Genomic DNA, 21,572 nt, shown 5'->3' with positions numbered 1-21,572 from the left:
AGTATATGTTGTTTGCTCATGCGGGTGTTTGTTTATGCGAGGATAACTCTGGCTAGCAGCTTTTTAATTAGTGTGAAGAAAATCCATTGTCTTCTGCCAGCATGAGTAAACAAAAAACATCATTGTGTTTTAGCATAGCAAGCAATCACCCCTCCCCTCTAGTCCTTCAGTCTTTAAAAGACTGAACAAATTCCATTTAAATGAAGTGAAAAGCAAACTACCTAACAACTATTTTTATGCAGACTGAAATTCGGCAATAGGCCTTGTTCACACGTGCGACAAAGTCGCACGATTTTGTGGCGTTGCTACAATGCTACAAATCGCATGTATGAGAAGCCTGTGCTTTCCTATGGGTTACTTCACGTGTGATGTTTTGTAGCATGCAACAACCCAACACAAAAACCTCACAGGTATGACGATATACACGCGACCCGTGGGGTTTATAGCCCATGTTTCCCTATGGAGCCTTCCTCTCTGTTGCATAGCATTGCACACAAAAAATGTTTTTCGTGTGGAGCGATGCAACTTTGACAGTAGGAAATCCAACTGTCAAAGCTCTAATCTAAGCCCCAACTGCAGCGAAAATTCAAAAAAAACAAACAAAAAACAGTATACATCACCAAGAAGCGCTGTCAGCCCGGCCGTGTCTTCTCCCCGGGTTCCAGCACGGTTTCTCTTCATCATCTTCTGGCTGGGGATTAAAAAATCCACACCTCTTGGAAGCGCTGGCTGTGATTGTCTGATGCTTAGCCAATCACAGCCAGTGCTCGATGAATGGCTAGGATTGGTTCAATCACAGCCATTTATCGAGCGCTGGCTGTGATTGGCTAAGCATCAGCCAATCACAGTCAGCACTTCTAGGAAGTGGAGATTTTTCAATCCCTGTCCAGACGAAAAGAAGATGATCAGTGCCGGGACCTGGGGAGAAGATGCGGCGGACCCCGGACAGCGCGGGAGAGGTAATGTATACTTTTTTTTCCGCTATGGCTGATTTTCGGGGTAGGGCTTATATTTCAAGCCCCACTCCTGAAAATTCTTGCACGTAGCACTACAAAACTGTGGTATTGCCGCGAGAAGATGCAGCAATATCACACAGACCGAGTGAACAAGGCCATAAGCGAATGAATAGTGCACAATGGCTTTGCATTTACACGTAACCATTATCGCTCACTTTTGCTCTTCTGAACAAATGTAAGCAATAATCACTGCGTGTAAAAGGGCCTTCAGAATGATATCTCAGCAAAAGAATTAATGAAGAATTAGTGCTGTGTGTAAAAAGAAATGTACACTCCGACGCCTTCTCTGAGCGACTATCTGAATGATAGTTGTTCCGTGTAAAGGTACCATAACCTAGAAGGTTGGATAATCAAGCACTAGCTGGGTCCCGTGGGTGTCGGATTAAAGGAATTTTAGTGCAGTAACATACCGTTAAGTATTACTACTGAATAATGTCCATGATGTTACTTGAAGCCTCTGGGCACAAAGAGTTTGCTTTGAAAAGGAAGAAACAAGCTCTCTACACCCAGTTTCATTGCTCTCCTGTGGGGCTAGATAAACATATTTGCGGAGAAGCTTTAAGTGCTTCTAAATATTTCATCGGATAAGTATCTCAGACAAGCCTCTACAGCCTGCTACATCTTCCTTTTATTCCTAATCAAATAATACACATTATATTGATCTAAAACATTGTGCACAGATGAGTTTCAAGCATCCTAATATATTAACAGAAAGCCACAGAAATGGCCAGGTCTGAGGATGAGCAGGTCTACAAGCTACAAGTCCAATTTGTATTGGGTAAGGAAGACCAAGACAAGGAAGGAAACAAGAAGAGCAATGATAATAGAGGCAAAATAATTGGTTATTTTAGATCATGATACGCATCTGATAAAAAGACTCAAACATTCTAGTAGTATAATAAGAGGGCACTAAGTTCTATACAGCATCTTGTAGACTGTAAATCCTAGCAGGCGAGACCTTCTCTCCTCCCGTACCAGTCTGTTACTCCGTAAACTCATGTCATCTATTGTACTTGTTCATTACTGCTTTGCTCATATGTAACGTTTTTACACCCCACTGCATTTTATATGTTCAATGCCTTGGAAGAGGGCATGTCATTTCCGCAGATTACGAAAATAACGCATTCATTGAAATGAACACAGTGTAATGCTTCATTTCCCCTGTGATAGCGCTGTTGAGAAATTGAACACCAGTTGATTGCTTGGGGTCCAACCACAGGGGGGGGGGGCAGTTTGAGATTAGCTTTTTGTCAAGGGACCCTACTGATAAGAGAACTCCTTTAATGAAGCTTTCAAATGTATAATGATTTAATACAGATACCACTTATTTCTCTGATGATTATTAAGTCAATACTGAGGTGGTTACAGAAAAAAACAACATATTACGAAAAGCAGCAATGTTTTTGCATTACGGAGCTACCATAGAAAATCCCCATATAAAGAAAAAAAAAACAAAACACACTGTCCCACCAGGATTGGCAAATTTGACTGAATATACAATATAGTGCTAATTCCTTCGTAGAATATATTAACTATAAACATGGACCTCAGATAACAAACTACTCCAACTAATTATATACTATTGATTATAATTTATTCTCCCTCTACTAGAGGTCGGGCTAAATCACTTCTAATCCACAATGGATTAGGAGCTTCCCTCCTTGCCCACCAAGGAGAACAGTACTTCTCCCTACTAGTAACCAGCAGGGACTACAAAAGTGCCTCCCGGAGGACTACTAGGGTTCGGGACACTGACCCTGACACTGTGTTGACTGTTCCCCTGCAAGTCTGGGAACCTGACTTTACCAGTGACCGCATGCTAAATATATGCTTAAAGCTAATAATAATAAGGTCGCCGATTCTTTGTGGTTTACTTGGGACTATATAATAGTGAGAATCCAGCTAGTTCCCAATATATTTGGCTGCTTCGTCTATATACACTTTATAGCTGCTCTGCTCTGAGACATTCATTGTTGCTTTAGGATACTTTGGATGTATCAAAAGAGGCAAGTTATACCCCTGAGTAAAACCTGTCATTAATCAGGCACGAGAGACCGGGAAAATGCAGCAGGTAGTAAAGTGAGCGTATATACAACATGCAGCTATTTCCTCTCCTATAAAGCACTGCATGTATGTAGGAAAGCTCTTTTAGGTTAGGTTTTAGTGCATTTTGCGTTTATGGTAAATGATAACTCTCTCCTGAACACGTGCAGAAAATCTCATAAAGACAAACTAGATTTAAGACATCTCCATTTATGTTCTGCCTGTACAGCCACAGAGATTTCAAATAAGCCAGCATATTTCATAAATCGGTCTTTAGAGCCATTTCACACTAGTGTCTTCTTTCCGTTTTGTTGCTCCCACGACAAAACAGCTAGATGGAAAGCAAAAACGTTTGTTTCCCTGCCAATAGAAAATGCACTGAAACTGAAGCCCTTCGATTTCAATCCATTTCTCGATTTTCCGTCTCCATTCCGCTTTTTATACTGGAACAAAACCTCAGACTGGAGCGCTTTTGTTTCAAAAAAGTGGAACAGATTTTTTTATTATTATTATTTATTATTTTTTTTACAGACAGACAACGGGGGACTGAAAAAATGGAAAGCAATCCGTTTACATCAGCTTCACTTTTGTTCATTTCTAGAGATGAGCGAGCATACTCGCTAAGGACAAATACTCGAGCATTGTCCTTAGTGAGTACCTGCCCGCTCATCTCTAAAGATTTGCGTGCCGGTGGGGGGTGAGTTGCGGGGGAGAGCAGGGGGGAACAAAGGGGAGATCCCTCTCTCCCTCTCCCCCCCCCCCCCCCCCCCCCGCTCACTCCTGCAACTCATCGCTCACCAGCGCCGGCACCCGTATCTTTTCTTCCGAGCGGGCAGGTACTTGCTAAGGACAATACTTGCGCGAGTAATTGTCCTTAGCGAGTACGCTCGCTCGTCTCTATTCATTTCCTTTTTTTTAGTACAAGATCCCAAAAAAATGCAAGTGTGAACTCAGCATTAGGGCCCTCCTAGACTGGACAATTGTGGTTAGAAAAATAGTTTAAATGAGCGAAAGTCAACGATAATGACTCAGTCTAAACGCAGCCAAAGACTGAACAATGAACATTAAATCGTTCGCATTTCATTCATCAATCATTTTACGCAGGGCTAAAAATCATCGTTGGCTCATTTGTGTAGGTCTTCTGTATGGGGAGAGGAGATCAAGCCGCTGAAGGATCAGATGGTGAAATTCAACATGCTAGATCCTTCTCTTCGAGAGGTCGGTACACACGGGATGGTCGTTCGGTACGTCTGACAATCATAATTCAAGTGGAGGCCTTAAATTATATATATCTTTAGTGCCCTTTGGCCAGGTTATAAAAAACATGTTACTAGAACCGCGTATCCAGTTTTCAGTGATTAGAGGCCAAATACTTGAGGCTCCCTATGGAGACCAGAATGGTGGCCAATGTGACTAAAAAATATTTGGGTGTCTTTGTCTTTTAAGTCTAAATTTGTAAGCACCAAACGATTTTTTTTTAGCCTAGAGCCCAGCTGCAAATACATTTATAACATAGCATTCTGGCTACCTGCAACTGCAACTAGAGGGAGTGTGGAGGCTTACTGCATAGTATGTCAACATTTAAAGGGAACGTGTCATCAGAAAATTATGCATTGCAGAAATCAAGGCTTTAGGTTAAACATTTTAAGAATTTTTGTTGTTTTTTTTTACAATTTTCGATGTCACAATATATACTTACAAAAATCCAGCTGACCACTAAGCCTAATAATAGTCTGATACCTCCTGTTCTATAGAGAAAACTTTTCAGCAGTCATCTCATCATCATAGGCAGGATTACAATGAAAAGTAACACCTAAATATACGTAACGATATATTTACAAAAATGGTCAGTCCACAGAGACCATCTGATATAAAGGCTGCAGGCAGTCAGTTGACAGTCTCCAGGGTAAACATTTTTTCTTTTTGTTAGGCTGGATTCACACAGTCGCATATTGGTTGGGTTTTCACGAACCGGCCGATATACGCTGCCCCTCTGAAGCATTGGTTTACAATGCATCAGTGCACATGGGCATATTTCCGCGGCGTAAAAGCACCTGCCCGACCAAGAAAGTGCATTTCAGCCGGGCGCTTTTACACCGGCGGTAGCTGCATAGACTCCTATGGGAGCCTATGACTGCTGCTGGAGAAGGGAGGTGGGAGGAAGTTTAGCAGCGTGACTGCTAAACTCCCACCCCCTTCCCTGCTCCTCTCTGCCTCCTCCAATTGCTGGCTGCGAAAAGGGTGAAGTGGGGCAGGAGGTTAGCACACAACAGCAGGCGGGTGAACATAAAAACGCTGACGCCGGTGTGAATCCAGCCTTATACATGTCATAATGCTGTTTTTTTATTTAGTTGACAGAAAAATATAATTTGGTTCCTAAATTTTTAGGCCTAGAAACAGTGCTGGGATTTGCACAGTCCTCAGAATAACAAAATTAAAATCACAGAGGTGAGAGAAAAAATGTACAAACACATTACTCACAGAAAAGGGAGCCAAAAATGCACCATCTGATAAACTGCAGGGCAGGCTCAATCACCATAGACACTGGTAGCATGCAGAGAGCCAGATTGCAATATGAGCGAGCTAAATGTTCAGTGCAGAGTAATGAGCAGCCACACAGCTCAACCCAGCCCAAATTGGGGGGAGGGGTGACTGCTAACAAACATATCCTTCATATCAGTTCACACAGTGTTTCCCCTGAAAACAGGACCTACCCTGGTTTTCAAGGGAGGCCTGAAACATAAGGCTTCCCCTGAAAATAAGACCTAACGAACCTGCATTAAAAAAAAATCTATACTCACCTGGTCTGTGGTGTCCCGATGGTCACCGGCGCTGCTGCGGCAAACTGCGCCCTCCCCGTCTCACATCTGAGCTTCTTCCTGGTGACAGGGCTTTAAATACCCCGCCTCCAGCAAAGATATATAACGGTATCTTCAGCAGCATCCAGGGTTGTTGAAAAATTTGCAGTAACTTCTTAGAGATTTAAAACTTCACCTTTAATCCATTTCGCATATAAATACAGCAACGTTTCGACTGTGTAGTGTACAGTCTTTATCAAGCCAATGCAGTAAAAAGGTTTTTACTGCATTGGCTTGATAAAGACTGTACACTACACAGTCGAAACGTTGCTGTATTTATATGCGAAATGGATTAAAGGTGAAGTTTTAAATCTCTAAGAAGTTACTGCAAATTTTTCAACAACCCTGGATGCTGCTGAAGATACCGTTATATATCTTGATTGACTTTGGATGGGAGGTCTGCATCCATTTTCAGCTTGGCACCTAGTGAGCCCATTCAGCTCTAGTGAGTATTTCTCTCCTATATATCTGTTGTGCTGCGATTATTACAACATATTCCGCCTCCAGCAAAGCACGTGCTGTGATTGGCTAATCGAGCCCCAGCCAATCACAGCCGGTGCTCAATGAGCCAATCACAGCCACTCAGTGATGTCGAGAACTGTAAATCTTCCTAGAAAACACAAACTCTCATGAGAGATGCCGCAGGGTGCAAATAGTCACCTGGGAACAAGTGTACTCTAGGTAAACCACAAATTTAACATCCATGAAAGGTTCCTGAGAGCCAGGATTCAGGCAATTACCAGGGAAAAAACACCTAGTGGTGGGCATTACAACGTCAGCATAGGGGCAGTCCTAGCAACAGCAGTCCAACAAGACAAAATCAGAGAGCAATGTGATGAACTTCAAGTCATCTTTATAATGACGAAGATCGGTCACGTGCAGGCAAGAAGATTGGTGACAGGGACTGTCAGAAGCCCCCTGAAAGGGGGGAGCACTCATCTCTGGAGAGCCACAAGGTAGATTGCCACTCAGTGGCTGGGCAAATTGTGGTACAAGGCAGCGCTGGTATATCCAGGAAACACAAAGCATTCTCTAAATCTGCAGGGGATTGTATGATGTAAGTGCAGCCTTCTGTAGAATGCCATGGAAAGGGTGGCCCCATTGATATGAAGCATTTGTAGCACGAGTAGCTTCTAAAAATGCGCGTACGACCCTACACATATAATGTGTAAACCTTGAGACATCCAGAAGAATGGTGACCTCTGTGCCATTATGTGTTATTGTTCCACACACCCAGCCCCTACATATAGCGTCCTCCTTTTGTTTGTAGACATGTACTCTACATATGACATCACAAGGACGACTGCCATCATGTGCTCTGTCGCCTGCAACCCAATGGACTCTGTTTAATTCAATGTCCATATCCTCCGGTCTAGCCAACACCTTGTTAAATATGGAGACAACGGTATCATAAAGGGCCTCAGCAGGCACATTCTCCGGCAGACCTCTAAACTTCAAAATTATGACGCCGACCTCTAATCTTGGCATCAATAAAAGGTACAGTGCATGGTCCTTCATTCGGGCATGAGATGTTCTATTCACTGTGATAAAGGAAGCAAATCAGCAAAGGTTGTCAATGACTGCTGTTTAAGAGTCAACCTCTTGGTCAATGACTGTACAGACACAGTGACTTCCTTCAAAGCTTTAGCATGGTTTCCTCCATGCGTAAGAGCTGGGCTTCAAGGTCGGCCCACGTAGGCAAAGCATGCACTATAAGCCCATTAAACTACAGGACAGATTGAGAGGCACTGTGGGCGATACAGAGTTACAGCAGGCAAACCCAAGTGACGGACTGTGCAGACTCATCTGGGCACTTACTGTCATCATATATCAAAACTTTAGTTTGGACCACTTTTGTTATTAGTTAGCTATAAATCTAATATAAATAAGGAAGAAGAACCCTTTTGTCTTTGTAATTACAGAATATACATTTTATTGATGCATTGGTGGGAAGAGGCCATCATAATATATCAAAGGAAATGCTCTTCCAATGTTGACTTAAATTGCTTTCTGATTAAAGGTTACACCGAGAAGCTTCTCTGCTGGTTTTAATGAATCAAGATATTCTATACAACTCTACAATTTGTTTGCTTTTTAATATAAGATGAAAGACCCAAGACAGACAGTTATCTTTGTTGTAGAATGAAATCAGCAACATTACACTGATCTCATCTAATACATCGGGTTCCCAGATTCGGAGGAGAACTTTCTTATGCATAATGTATTGCTAGAGGCTAACAGTACTGTTTTAGGTATGGAAGTATTGACTAAAGTAAAGCAGGGTCCATTGTAATAGAATATTTTAAAGGTTTAGGTATATTTGTATACAGCAAAAATAGAAGACATTTTAACTATGGTTTAACAATATCATTAACCCTTTTCCAATCCAAATTGTATCCTGGTTTTCCTAGGGGGCTTACTCTTTTTCTGCCGTTATACAACGGCGCTATCTGCTGGCTAAAGCCAGTACTGCATGTGGTGACACGTTGGATAGGCTCCGACAGCAGAGAGGCTGGCAATATACAGTAAGAGAACCCCGACGGACGTCTTCCAACATTGGAGCTGTAAAGCCTTAAATCATAATGTCTTCAGAGGTCAGACAGTGGATTGGAAAGGGTTAAAGGGGTTGTCCCGCGGCAGCAAATGGGTCTATACACTTCTGTATGGCCATATTAATGCACTTTGTAATGTACATTGTGCATTAATTATGAGCCATACAGAAGTTATAAAAAGTTTTATACTTACCTGCTCCGTTGCTAGCGTCCTCGTTCCCATGGAGCCGACTAATTTTCGGCCTCCGATGGCCAAATTAGCCGCGCTTGCGCAGTCCAGGTCTTCTCCTGTTCTCTATGGGGCTCCGTGTAGCTCCGCCCCGTCACGTGCCGATTCCAGCCAATCAGGAGGCTGGAATCGGCAATGGACCGCACAGAAGCCCTGCGGTCCACGGAGACAGAGGATCCCGGCGGCCATCTTCAGCAGGTGAGTATGAAGACGCCGGACCGCCGGGATTCAGGTAAGCGCTGTGCGGGTTGTTTTTTTAACCCCTGCATCGGGGCTGTCTCGCGCCGAACGGGGGGGGGGGGGGGGGGGGGGAGTTAAAAAAAAAAAAAACCCGTTTCGGCGCGGGACAACCCCTTTAAAGATGACTCCAAACTTAAAATTTGCTGGAGTTCTGTATGCAATAGTCCAACCCCACTGAATACATAGTAATGACTCTGGATTCGCTGCAGGAACTTTAGCTTTGTAGCAGTTCAGTGGCTGCTTATTTTAACACATTTTTCTGCTGATGTAACACAACTTCACATAAGGGTTGCATCAAAAGGGCACTTCAGTACCATGGTGATAAAATCGTTATCGCTCATTATAAATCACTAATTGGGTCTCATATGAAATACTGTATGCAGTTTTGGGTACGGATCTACAATAAATACACAGCAGAGATTAAGTGGATTCAAAGGTGGACAACCACAGCATAAATGGAGTGGGTTTACCGCTGCACCCAGATATATGACCAAAATGAGGTTTATTTAAGTGAAGTTGGACAGCTGATGGCTTAGAGGTGACCCAATAACCATGCAGGAGTATGTCAAAGGTTAGTATTTCTACCCAGGTCTGCAAGTAGGGACATCCACTGCATATTGACAAAAAGTATCTACATTACTATAGAAGGGGATTCTTTACTACAAGGATATTGAGACTAACCAATAAAACAGAGCGTTTCGGAATTTGTTGAAACATTTTACCTTCTTCAAGACCAGAGATTTTTTTTGTTTTTATTTTCATTTTTGTCTCTGAGTGCAGAGAAGCTAAACCTGTGAAGACAGCTCCCCCACAGGTAAGAAGAGATGTAAACCTCCCAGTTACTAGGGAAACTAAATGCCTAAGGACAGGCAGTGGATTGGAGTGGGGATGCACTTCAGTCCAGATTTAAAATGGTAGAACAAATAAAATTATTGAATGTATATAAACACAAGATTGAGTAGACCCACATATGCTATTAGATGAACAGAAGTTGTCTGAAAAGTTAGTTGTTCCTATATAAAAAGACAGATAATGCATTAGAAAAAATAAAGATGCTACTATTGGGATTACTCTCACACTTATGCAATTCCATACAATCCTGATATGTTGATTTCTCTGTAAATGATGAATGTAATACAGATGTAGCAAACATTAACTTAATATGTCATGATAACTCTTTCACATGGGCGACAGATATCGCCGTGAGAAAATCACAGCGATAGCGCAGCTGTGTTCTGTGTAATATCGCTGCATTCTCTCATGGCGATATCAGGATTTTGTAGCGCTCTTTTGCTGGAATTTTTTTGGGAGGCTTAAAATATAAGCCCTACACTGAAAATAAGCCCTACTCAAAAAATAAGCCCTGGCTGCATTAAAAAAAACAAAAAACAATACATTACCCAAGAGACGCTGTCCGCTCTGCAAAGCAATATCACGCTCGTCTGTGTCGTCATCACATGCTACACCTTGTGGCCGAGCAGGATTGCCTTACGAGTGTAGGGGTTTAGTGGTGGGTCTGTAGGAGGCTATAGAGACCCATTCTTGATCCGCAGGTTCTTTCGCAGTGGGGACATCGGTTTCCAAGTGGAAGACAGTTCCAACAAGGGTTGACTGACATGGTTTCCTCCTAATACATTTCTCTTTTTCGCCATCTATTTGCACCTCTTCTAAACTCATAGTGCTGTTGGTAACGGCTGACCCCCAAATTGAGCGCTTGAGGGCCAGGCTTCTCAGTTCTCGATGTCTTTGCCACAGTTTTTAAGATTAGCTTTAAGCCCATCTTTAAATCTCCTTTGCTGTCCACCAACATTCTGTTTTCTGTTCTTGAGTTGAGAGTATAGTAATTGCTTTGGGAGACGGTAGTCGGGCATTTGCACAACGTGGCTAGTCTAGTGAAGTTGATGGTGAAGGATCATTGCTTCAAGGCTGGTGCTCTTTGCTTCTTCCAGACCGCTGACATTTGTCCGCCTGTCTTCCCAAGAGATTTGCAGGATTTTTCGAAGGCAACACAGATGGAATCGTTCAAGGAGTTGAGAGTGACGTTTGTGGACTGTCCACGTTTCGCAGGCATATAACAAGGTTGGAAGGACAATAGCTTTATAAACAAACATCTTCGTATCCCTACGAATGTTCTGGTCCTCAAACACTCTCTGCTTCATTCGAAAGAAAAGCTCTACTTGCAGCTTTTTTTTGCTATATTTCAGCGGCCGTGTAACTGCCCCCTGACTATGGCTAGCAGAACTCTAAAAGGTAAAGCTCTGGATATGGCTAACAGAATGGTAATGTCTATGCGTTAACACACCGGCTGAAGGTATGTATTAGTATAAAAGTATAAACCAAGCAAACCTAAAGTTCAAGCACAACACATTGATGGCATACTGTATTACAAAGATAGAGTATCAGTGCCTCAGTAGTAGTCTGACCACAAGGTGACCAACAAAGTATTTTGCTGGACAGCCCATTAACCCTTTCCAATCCACTGTCTAACATCTTCCAACATTCTGATTGAAGGCTGTACAGCTCTGATGTCAGAAGACGTCCAGCAGGGTATTCTTACTGTATATTACTGGCTGCTCTGTTGTCAGGAGGCCTCTCCAGCATGTCACATACCACAGTACTGGCTCTAGCCAGCAGATGGCGCCATTGTATAATGCCAGAAAGAGAAAGCCCCCTAGGATACCCTGAATCCCAAATTGGATTGCAAAAGGTTAAAGCTTTTCACCTTACTAGTAAAACCAGTAACAAAATATTTACAATGAATAGTATGAAAAAAGCAATGTGCAGCCAAGTTATTGCCATAGCTAGTATGGAGCCCGTCATTCTAAACCCGAAGAATCATTTCTCAATCCTAAAATGCCAGCGCCAGCTAAACCTAATGCAATCCGTTAAAAGAGGTATACAAGCCAATAGAAAAGTACAAGTGTTGATCTCTAGTTTAGCTTGCTTCTAACCTAAGGGAAATGGTGCAGTTATAATTGAAAAGCATCGTTCTGCTTTGTAAATGGCTCTTTGTTAATGTAGTAATCTGAGAACCATTATAATAAATCGAGTTGTAATCACTTCATCAGGCATTAGTCTGTGTGTTTAACCTACAATATGGTTATACCTTTTAAACAGCACTGTGTGGCTGAGTGACAAAAGTGCAATCTGTGCATTAATTATTCTCTCTATTTGCATGCTATCCAACACTTAGCAGCATAAAGCGTAATGGGGAATTGGCATAGTTACAAACAAGGCAGCTGTTTTATACTTCTGGAGTTTCAAAGGGACAGCGCGCACATAAATTCATTCTCTCTTAAAAATTGCAGAGCGCTGCTGGGGTGATCAATTCCCGCAAGCGCCCCTCCATGCTATCATTCCACTGTGATAGCTGGCTTCTTTTCATAACAGCAATATTATTCACATCTGTGTCAGAGACATAGAACAGACAAGAAACACAGTTTCCACTGGTTTCTTGGGGTATAATAAAACCCTACAATTTGTCAATGCCACTGGACAGCTACATGGGAAGAGCTGACTGGGAACATGTAGGACATCATTGTTCTCAGTCGTATGGGTCGCTTCAGCTGTTGCGCTTCCACTTTAAATATAAAATCTCACTGAAGACTAAAAAGCAACGAACAGGCTCATATAATCAAATTTTGTTCGAGAAGCAAAATTGCCTCCCTTTTCAATATATATATATGTGTGCATCCATCTATCCTTCCATCTACACACACCCCTTTATTGTGTTACAGTGTTCTATTCCTAAATGGCCACTATCTTTTCACCAAACCTGTACTAATGGGATAATCCCTGTGATAAGTGGGAAAAATGAAATCACTTTATTTACCAAAAATGTAGTTATTGTGCCGGAAAAAAAAATCGTTCTCAACTGCTTGCCAGTAAGAATATCCTTACCTTCTATCTTGCTGTCCACTGCCTGTTTTGTAAAATCAATCTCTAGCATCAGAGATAAGATGTTTCCTGTTTTTTGCTTGCAAAGGTCTCATGCTATCCTTAGGCTGGGTTCACATGGGGCGGATTTGCTGCGGAAATTCCGTGAGGAATTTTGCAGCGGCAAATCCGCATGCGGCCGCTAATCCGGGGATTAGCCAGCCATGTGGACGAGATTTCTCAGAAATCTCGTGCACACGGGACAGCAAATCAGCTGCGGCTAAGCCGGCAGAAGCCACTGCTGCGGCGCGGATTTGCCGACCGCAGCATGCTCATTCTTTTTCTTCCTCCGCTGCGGCCGCGCTCTCCTCTATGCGAGTGCCAGCCGCAGCGGAAGAGCGAGCGGCTGGGCTGCTTCAAAACCGCCGCGGGTTTTGAAGCAGCGGTTCTCCCGGCAGAAATCTCGTGGTTTTCGCTGCAACCAAACCGCGAGATTTCCGTCGGGAATCCGCCCCGTGTGGACCCAGCCTTATAAGTCTAAGGTGAGGTCCAGGGAGAGGAGAAGGGAGGCAGAGACACTCACACTGTGATACAGCTGCAGCTTCTAACTCCCCCCCCAGTGCTGGATCCACATCTACACTGCTTAGTACTGCTGTATAATGTTCTCTATGCTGCTGCTTCTGTCAGAGAGAGAGAGACAAAAGGGAGCAAAATCTCCACTTTTCTTTGTGTGTGCAGTGTATGGGAAATATCACAGCAGCTAGTCTCCACACATCATTCAGGGAAAACTGAGAATTAGAGATGGAGCCTGCAGAGGTAGAAACTGGTGAAAAATGTCATGTACAAGTCACATAATGGCCAGAAATACTGTTATTCCTCATGTACATAGATCACAGTCTATTCTGAAAAGACACATGAAAAGTTAGGTACTCTCTAAAAGGAGTTTTAGATGAAAATAAGATTCTTAAGGCCGCCTGCACACGAGCGGAAATCCCGCCGCGGGATTTCCCGTGGGATTTCCGCCGCTGAAAGTTTGCATAGGAGTGCATTAAAATACGCACTCCTATGCAGACGGCCGCGGTTTGGCCGCGCGAAATCTCGCGCGGCAAACAAACCGCGGCATGTTCTAATTTTCTGCGGGGCACGCACTCACCCGGCCGCCGGCTCCGGTCTGCGCATGCGCCGGCTGCGCGGCAGCCGGCACATGAAAGAGCCGGGGCCGCCAGGCGCGGGTGAGTATGCGCTCGTCCCTGCAGGCGCTCAGGTCGGATCGCGCAGCGAGCATTCTCGCTGCCGGATCCGACCCGCTCGTCTGCAGGCGGCCTAAGAGAGATGAGCGAGCATACTCGCTAAGGCTAACTACTCGAGCGAGTAGTGCCTTAGTCGAGTATCTGCCCGCTCGTATCTAAAGATTCAGCTGCCGGCGCGGGTGACAGGTGAGTTGCGGCGGTGAGCAGGGGGAGCGGGGGGAGGGAGAGAGGGAGAGAGGGAGAGAGGGATCTCCCCTCCGTTCCTCCCCGCTCTCCCCCACCGGCACCCGAATCTTTAGACACGAACGGGCAGATACTCGACTAAGGCACTACTCGCTCGAGTAGTTAGCCTTAGCGAGTATACTAGCTCATCTCTAATTCTTAAGATAAGTAATCAATGTGTATTTGGTGGGGGTCTGACCTCAGCTATGCAGCTGATATTGGTATAGCAACTGAGCCCCACTCACCCGAATAGGGTTGAGATGCAGTATTAGAAACAGCATAGGTACACGAACTGCAGTGAAGGGGTTGTAACACTCGCCGTACCCCTCTTTCTGTTAATTGGTGCAGTCTAAGGGGTCAGAAACTCACTGATCACACACCTATGCTTTATTCTAAGGAAATGTAGCCAGATCTTGTGAGCAGCTAACAATGAGCAGGACATACATGCAAGTTTGCAACACAAAAGTATCTGTAAGGGGCTTCCCTAAAGGGGTTAAAAAGTTTGCTATGATGATGGATAGAGATGGACCAAATTGTGTGCCAAAATCTTTTTGAGAACTGAGGATGCCCAGAACGACATTCACTGATTGGATGCCACCTGGCCGTGCCATAGGGAGAGCGCACAATTTAACCAACTGAGCAGAGGTGCTGTGGGACATAGGAGAAACTGCAATTGGTTACAGGAAAGCAGCCAGGACAAAAAGCTAAGTAGAAGGTCTGCTCTGAAGACACTGGGAGCACTAACTAAACAGAGAACCAGAATTTGTCTAGAGTTATGGAGGAGCTGCTCCAGAGAGACTAAGGATTACAGTGACACTGCCACCCCGGGTGCGACAGTCTGCGGGAAATAGAGCCAAAGCGGACCCTACAAACCCAGAAGAATGTTGGGACCATCTTCTGGATTGCTGAGGACTCATGGTTGAGGCGCTCTCCCAATTCAAGATTAGCCAGAAAAGGTCAAAGTCAGTAACGCCATAAAACGTATATAAGTGAGGCCTGGTGTGCACACCAGTTAGGATGTGTTAGATATCCTGATGTGGGTTATTGAGGACTTTGATACTAGTTATATGGCACGGAGTGGGGATTTAGCCATTGCTCGACTGACTAAGTGTGAGCTATTCCTGGGACTTTGACCAGGGTTGAACTTGGTCTCTTATAGAAAAGTTTCATATAAGAAAACCATTTCCAGATACTGAGAAGTGTGGACGAGTATTTCTGTATTAACCGACAGTGTTCTGATGTTTCTCTGAACTGTGTTACTCTTCGAGTTGCTGTATGAACCCTTTCCAAACCAATTTTGGATTCAGAGTTTCCTAAAAGGCTTTCTCTTTTTGCTGTTATACAACGATGAATCTACTGGCTAAAGCCAGTGTGTGTGCGCCGGAGAGTCTCCGACAGCGGAGTGGCTGACAATAGACGGTAAGAATACCCTGCCGGACATCTTCTGACACTGGAGCTGTACAAGCTTCAATCAGAATGTAGGAAGACGTCAGACAGTGGATTGGAAAGGGTTAATAACAGGTGTTTCCAACATTGTAAAATATTGCTCTTTTCTAGTGTGCTTATAGTAACAGTGTTAAAACTTAGCTAGTCATATTCAATATTGCGAAAAAGGTACTCTGAACGTTTGTTTCCCTAACTACATTCTTTTGTTCCAATTACAGTTATTTTTAAACTAACATTTTCCTGTTTTTGTAACTCTGCCGTCTGCATCGTATCGTATCACCACCTGCGACAAATCTTGTTAAAGCTCTAAGAAAAATCAGCCATTGCTAGAAGTATCATAAAATAAGATGGTTAGGTGGAGAAAGAACGAACATCTGTTGTAAGGAGGAAACATCTTGTTACGGACCTACAGGTTGACTTACGAGGAAGGTGTTATCAGGAATGGCGCGCCTACAGACGATTCCCTCAATAAACATACTATAGATATTAGATGCGTCATTCTTACTTTCCTGAGGGCTATAATAAATGATGTTTATTCTATATAGTTTTAAATAACCTTGCTAAGCTGGTATCACATGGAGTCAGAAACTCACTGTGTCCTGAAAAGCCCCCGAAAATATAACTTAATACATAGAAAGAGCACTGCAGGAAGACTAATGCTCCCTGTACGACTAATGTTCTCTGCTGGTCTAATGATTTCACCATTTTAGAAAGTATTACTTGGGATTAGAGTTACAAAATAAAATCAGCAACATATCAATAATTCAAGTGCTGTGTTTGGTGCTTACTCACTATCAATTATACTCTTCGCAATTGGGAATCAATGTAACCGTCATAGATTACTTACAGCCAACAAATGGCCAGCATGTAAAGTGAAACCATAGAACACTAGAATGGCTAATTGGATATTATTCATTTTCGTCTATCATAGTAGCCCGATACAAAAGCTTTGGTTTTAGGCTATATATAAATATGCTGGGATGCTTAGCCTACTTATGGTGGGCCTTTCATGGAGGTAGATGAATGGAGTACACATGGTACTCTACGACAGTCACAGGTTTTACACTGTACAGTAGCCCATTCTTAAAAAAAAGTCCAAGTAACACCATAAACAATCTGTTAGGAAGGGTGCGAGGGCTTAAGATTTTTAGAAATGTGTTATGAAAAAGTGGAATGGGGTTGTGCAGGATTAGAAAACTATCTGACTCCCGGTTATGTATAGCATTGAAACGCCGCTCCACTGCAGTGAGTTGGGCTAAACTGCAATTCTACACATAACCCATGGACAGATTTGGCATCGTTTTTGGAAGAAATAAGCCATAATTTTCTAACCCTGCACAATGCTGTTAACGAGAAGCCTATATGTGGTCTTTAGAATAGTAGAATTTGTTTTTCTCGTTTATTCACTTTTCGCATTCCAAGAGCCATACGTTCTATTTTTTCATTGATGTAGCAATAGGAGGACGTATTTTTGCAGGAAGGGAAGTCCTTTTTATTAGCATTTTGGGGTACTTATTTATTGGTTAACTTCCTTTGGAGGGAATGGACAAAAATTGAAAATTTGCAGTCAGTTTTCTTCGATATTTTTTTTAAACGCTGTGGGGCAGATTTAATAAATCTGGCACTTCATGAACCAGTTTTAACAAAGATGATGCTAGAATAAAGATGCACCGGAATTGTTAATAGGCGCATCCCTCTTAACAAATTAGGTGCACCTCTGGCTCTCCATTTGCCAGCTCTTGGCATAAATTGTAGTAAGTTTGACAGCTGACAGGAGTCCTCAGCACCTCCCACTAAACATCTCCCCTTTTCAAAAGTGGCGAAACAAAGGTAAAACCCGCAACTTTTGAAAATCTGTGACTTTTTACTTCATTATTTTTTAACATAAATTGCTCAATACATTTCCCCATACGTGTCATGTTTTATAAGTAATATAGGTATCAATTGATAACAAAAGTAACATAAGTATGATGTTGGTGTTACCATACACTGATTAGCCAAAATATTAAAACGGCCCTTCCCTGAAAATCATGCCCAGCTTGTGTAAAAATTAAAAAAATATATATATACTCTCACCTCTCTGCCACTGTCGGGGCTCGGCGCGTCTAGCCACTTGGTCCCCGACACTGCTCTGAAGTTTTTTCAGCAGGCGGAGATTTAAAATCCCCGCCTCCTGAAAGGGCTGCGTGCTCAGCCAATCAGATGCAGCCCTCTCAGGAGACGGGGATTTATCATCTCTGCCTGCTGAAAGAGCTTCAGTACAGTGCCAGGCAGACAAGCGGCTAGACGCACCGAGCCCCGACAGCGGCAGAGAGGCGAATATATAATTTTTAAATTTTTTTTTTTTTACACAAGCCAAGGATGATTTTCAGGAAAGAACTTATATTTAAAGCCCTTCCCCAGAAATCATCGCAGTGGTTGCCGGCATCCCATTGCTTTCAATGGGACTGCCGGCAGCAGCGGCGGCTGCATTGAAAGCAATGGGAGGGCATTGCGATCCTCTGCCACAGCTGTGACAGCTGTGGCAGGGGATTCTTTACTCCCCGCGGGGAGTGTGATCATTACTGAACACGGTGATAGTGCTGTCACAGTGTTCAGTGATGAGGGGACTCCCCACAGGGAATATTTACATGCAGCCTGGTTGGCCCAGTGTGCGGATATCCTATCTTTTGCAGGTGCGCGAATTTGCACGCCTGTAAAAGATGGACATGTGAACTCACCCTTGAAAACCATTGGTACTAACAAGCGCGTGGTTATGTGTGCACGTACGCGCGCACAAATCTGAACGAGGCCTAAGACAGATATAAAAATAAAATAAATAACAGCAGACTAGATGGACCATGCTCGTCTTCTACTGTCCGTCTTCCATGTTTCCAAACCTGACATTTTTATCAAAACATTTCTGAACAGTTTTTGGAGTGTAGCAGGGAGCACTGCCCTGCTGAAAGAGACCACTGCCATTAGGGAATATTGTTGAAGCAATTACTTGGTCTAAAGCAAGGTTTAGGTAGGTGGTGCATATGATCCTTTTAAAAGGCATCTTTTTCCCAAGCTGAACAATCCTAAATTGAGGATCTTGTCCAAGTTAACTATGAAGGGTCTGCATGACACCCACCAATTGCCTTTTGGAATTTCAGATGTTCTTCCTGCCATAGGCCGCCTGCAGACGGGCAGGTCGGATCTGGCGGCGAGGTTTCTCGCCGCGGTACCCGACCCGAGCGCCTGCAGGGACCAGCGCGTACTCACCCGCGCCGCCGGCTGTTTGATGTGCTGGCTTGCCGGTCAGCCGGCGCATGCGCAGACCGGAGCCGGCGGCGGGTGAGTGACATTTCTCTGAGCCCCGCACAGAAATAGAATGTGCCACGGTTTGTTTGCCGCGCGGCCAAACCGCGGCCGTCTGCATAGGATTGCGTTTGTTAACGCAATCCTATGCAGGCTTCCAGCAGCAGAAATCCCGCTGCGGAATTTCCGCTCGTGTGCAGGTGCCCATAAACTGAGTACCCATGAAGGCAAGTTTGCTCATAGAGGTATAAGCTAGTTGTGGCTTTTGTTTTTTTTTTTTACCTCTCTTACTTATTTTGTAAGAAAATGTAACAAAAAAATTGCAGTAAGAAACGCCCTTCTGTAAACATCAAAATCCATCCCAGACAACAAGGCCTATTGGTTTCTTAGGGGGAAAAAAGGTTTAAAAAAAAAAAAAAAACTGTACTTGCGGGTTATCGGTCACCACTTCTTAAATTAATTTTACAAATATGTTTCACCAATAGATATAGGTGTAAAAAAACCAAAAAACACTAATTTCTTGAAGTCTTTTTATTTCTTCAAAACATAAATATTTATAATATTATTCAGGTGGTAAAAATGCAGAAATAGCCTGCAAGATGGCGTTCAATGGTATATATAAAAAAATTGGAGACACAACCCCCAAGCACCAAAAAGTCTGTTGATGCATTGTATCCCTGCAGCATTGTTATGGCGCACACAGCCTAGAGAGCGTTACAGTATTTGTAGTCGTCCCAAATAACTTTTTTTCTAACAAGTATCATTCTGTAAGAATAAAAGGTGTCATCAATTGCCTAACCGCCTCATTGGTAGAGAAATGCATAATAAAAGCATTCTATAGGAAATGCTTTGTGCATTTTTCTTTGCTCCATTCTGTTTCTATACGCTCTAAGGACATCAGCCTCTTGAGTTGGCTTACCACCACATTTGGGTAGTAGATATCATGAACTGCAGCCACAGGCAACAAGGCTGGTGGAGGAAAAAGTTAAAAAACTTCTAGTTTTTAAGTTTCATTCTTCCATTTCATCACAATGGAAAATATAGGATACCAGATTGAGAGGAAAGGCCCCACATCTGATACATCATTTGCTTGATTTGGTTCCAATAGTGCACAGCCTCACTGCCTAACCTATCCTGTTTTTGGGGAGTCTCAGAAAGTTTGAAAGCGAAAGCTGCTCTGTGCATTATTCTGTAGGAAACGTTCTATCCCACCTCCTTCCGCTCATTGTGTCACAACAGTTTAACCCCTTTAGTGGCACGCCCGGAAAATCTCCGGGGCTTGCTGCACTGACCATGCAGTTAAACCCCGGAAGATTTCCGTGGACAGCTCTAGTGCTGAAATGCTGGCCAGGACACACAGTTATTGTGCCACTGTACACGTTTGCCACTTTGAATTCCCACAGGAAAATCTCCAGGGCTTGCTGCGCTGTTATGGTAATAATAAACCTACCAATGAAGGGGTTAATATCTTCTGTCGTAATTCATCATCCCCAGGCAACAAAAAAAAGTTATCAGGAAGGCTAGGCAAAAGTAGCTTCTATACTGTGGGTTTTAAAGAATTAATAGTTAACAATGCTTCTTAGACACCAGTTACAAAGGAAGACCTTTTGAAAATAAATCAATTCAGTGATTTCACCAAGTTCTAAGTAAACATATGCCAAAAATATTATTATCCGACCTGTGAAGTGATAAGCTCTAGGACAGCCTGTGCATTTGTCATCTAAAAAACATGCCGGATCACAGCAGAATGACAATAGAATTAAACGTTCTATGCTTGAAGAAAGTCAAATATTTTGACAGCCAACCATAAAAATAAGTTATAACATTACCTTGCAACCTTGCAGCTGGACTCGATCATATCATTCTCGATATCCAGGAGGCTTGGAGGCAGGCTGAATTCCATGGGAGAGGTCAACCTCTTTAAGCGAAGTAATCCTACGCAGAATTTGGCACCCATCTCTTCAAGCTCCTTTGTCCCAATCTGCAAGCCCTAGAGCAAAAAGAAATGTATTTCACTTCAACTACATGGAATACAGATAATCTGTAACAGCTAATAAATCCATTCTGAAGCTATTGATCTAGCAACTCAGATACAGCTTACCAACCAAATTAAAAATACTCCAAATGGAAAACAATTAAAGGAGGACTCCAGCCAAATCTATGATGTTGTGGTTTAAAACTCTCCTCCAGTACAAAGACTCAGAATCCGTTCCCATTCATGGAATACTATAAACATATAAAGGTCGTCTCCCGGGCTCCGTCTCTTAGAAAGTTTTACAACATCACAAGTTAGGTTGCACATGTAACCCAATTCTAATCAAATTTAAATAATCCATTACAGCTTAAACTCCTCACTGTATATTAAAGGGGTTATCCAGGACTCAGGGCAGGTCATCAATATTAATTTGGTGGGGGTCAGCCATCAGGACTCCCGCTGATCAGCTGCTTGAAATGGCTGTGGCGTTTGGGGGATCACCACTACTACTTCACTGCATACCAGAAACAGTGACGATCGTTTCATAGTGGCTGTGCCTGGTATAGCACCTCAATGCCATTTA

At 43.2% G+C, this 21,572-nt stretch overlaps 1 protein-coding gene across 1 annotated transcript in view; it reads right to left on the bottom strand.

Annotated features, from left to right (window-relative positions):
- AGTPBP1 (ATP/GTP binding carboxypeptidase 1) overlaps positions 1-21,572 on the bottom strand; it is a 134,981-nt gene that overhangs the window by 9,694 nt on the left and 103,715 nt on the right. Inside the window, exon 25 of the mRNA XM_066604106.1 lies at positions 20,844-21,004. Coding sequence (XP_066460203.1) covers positions 20,844-21,004 — 161 coding nt within the window. The remainder of the gene's footprint in view (positions 1-20,843; positions 21,005-21,572) is intronic.

This window comes from Eleutherodactylus coqui, chromosome 5 (assembly GCF_035609145.1).
Source record: "Eleutherodactylus coqui strain aEleCoq1 chromosome 5, aEleCoq1.hap1, whole genome shotgun sequence".
Lineage (NCBI taxonomy): Eukaryota > Metazoa > Chordata > Amphibia > Anura > Eleutherodactylidae > Eleutherodactylus > Eleutherodactylus coqui.
This window is presented reverse-complemented; position numbering and strand designations above follow the sequence as displayed.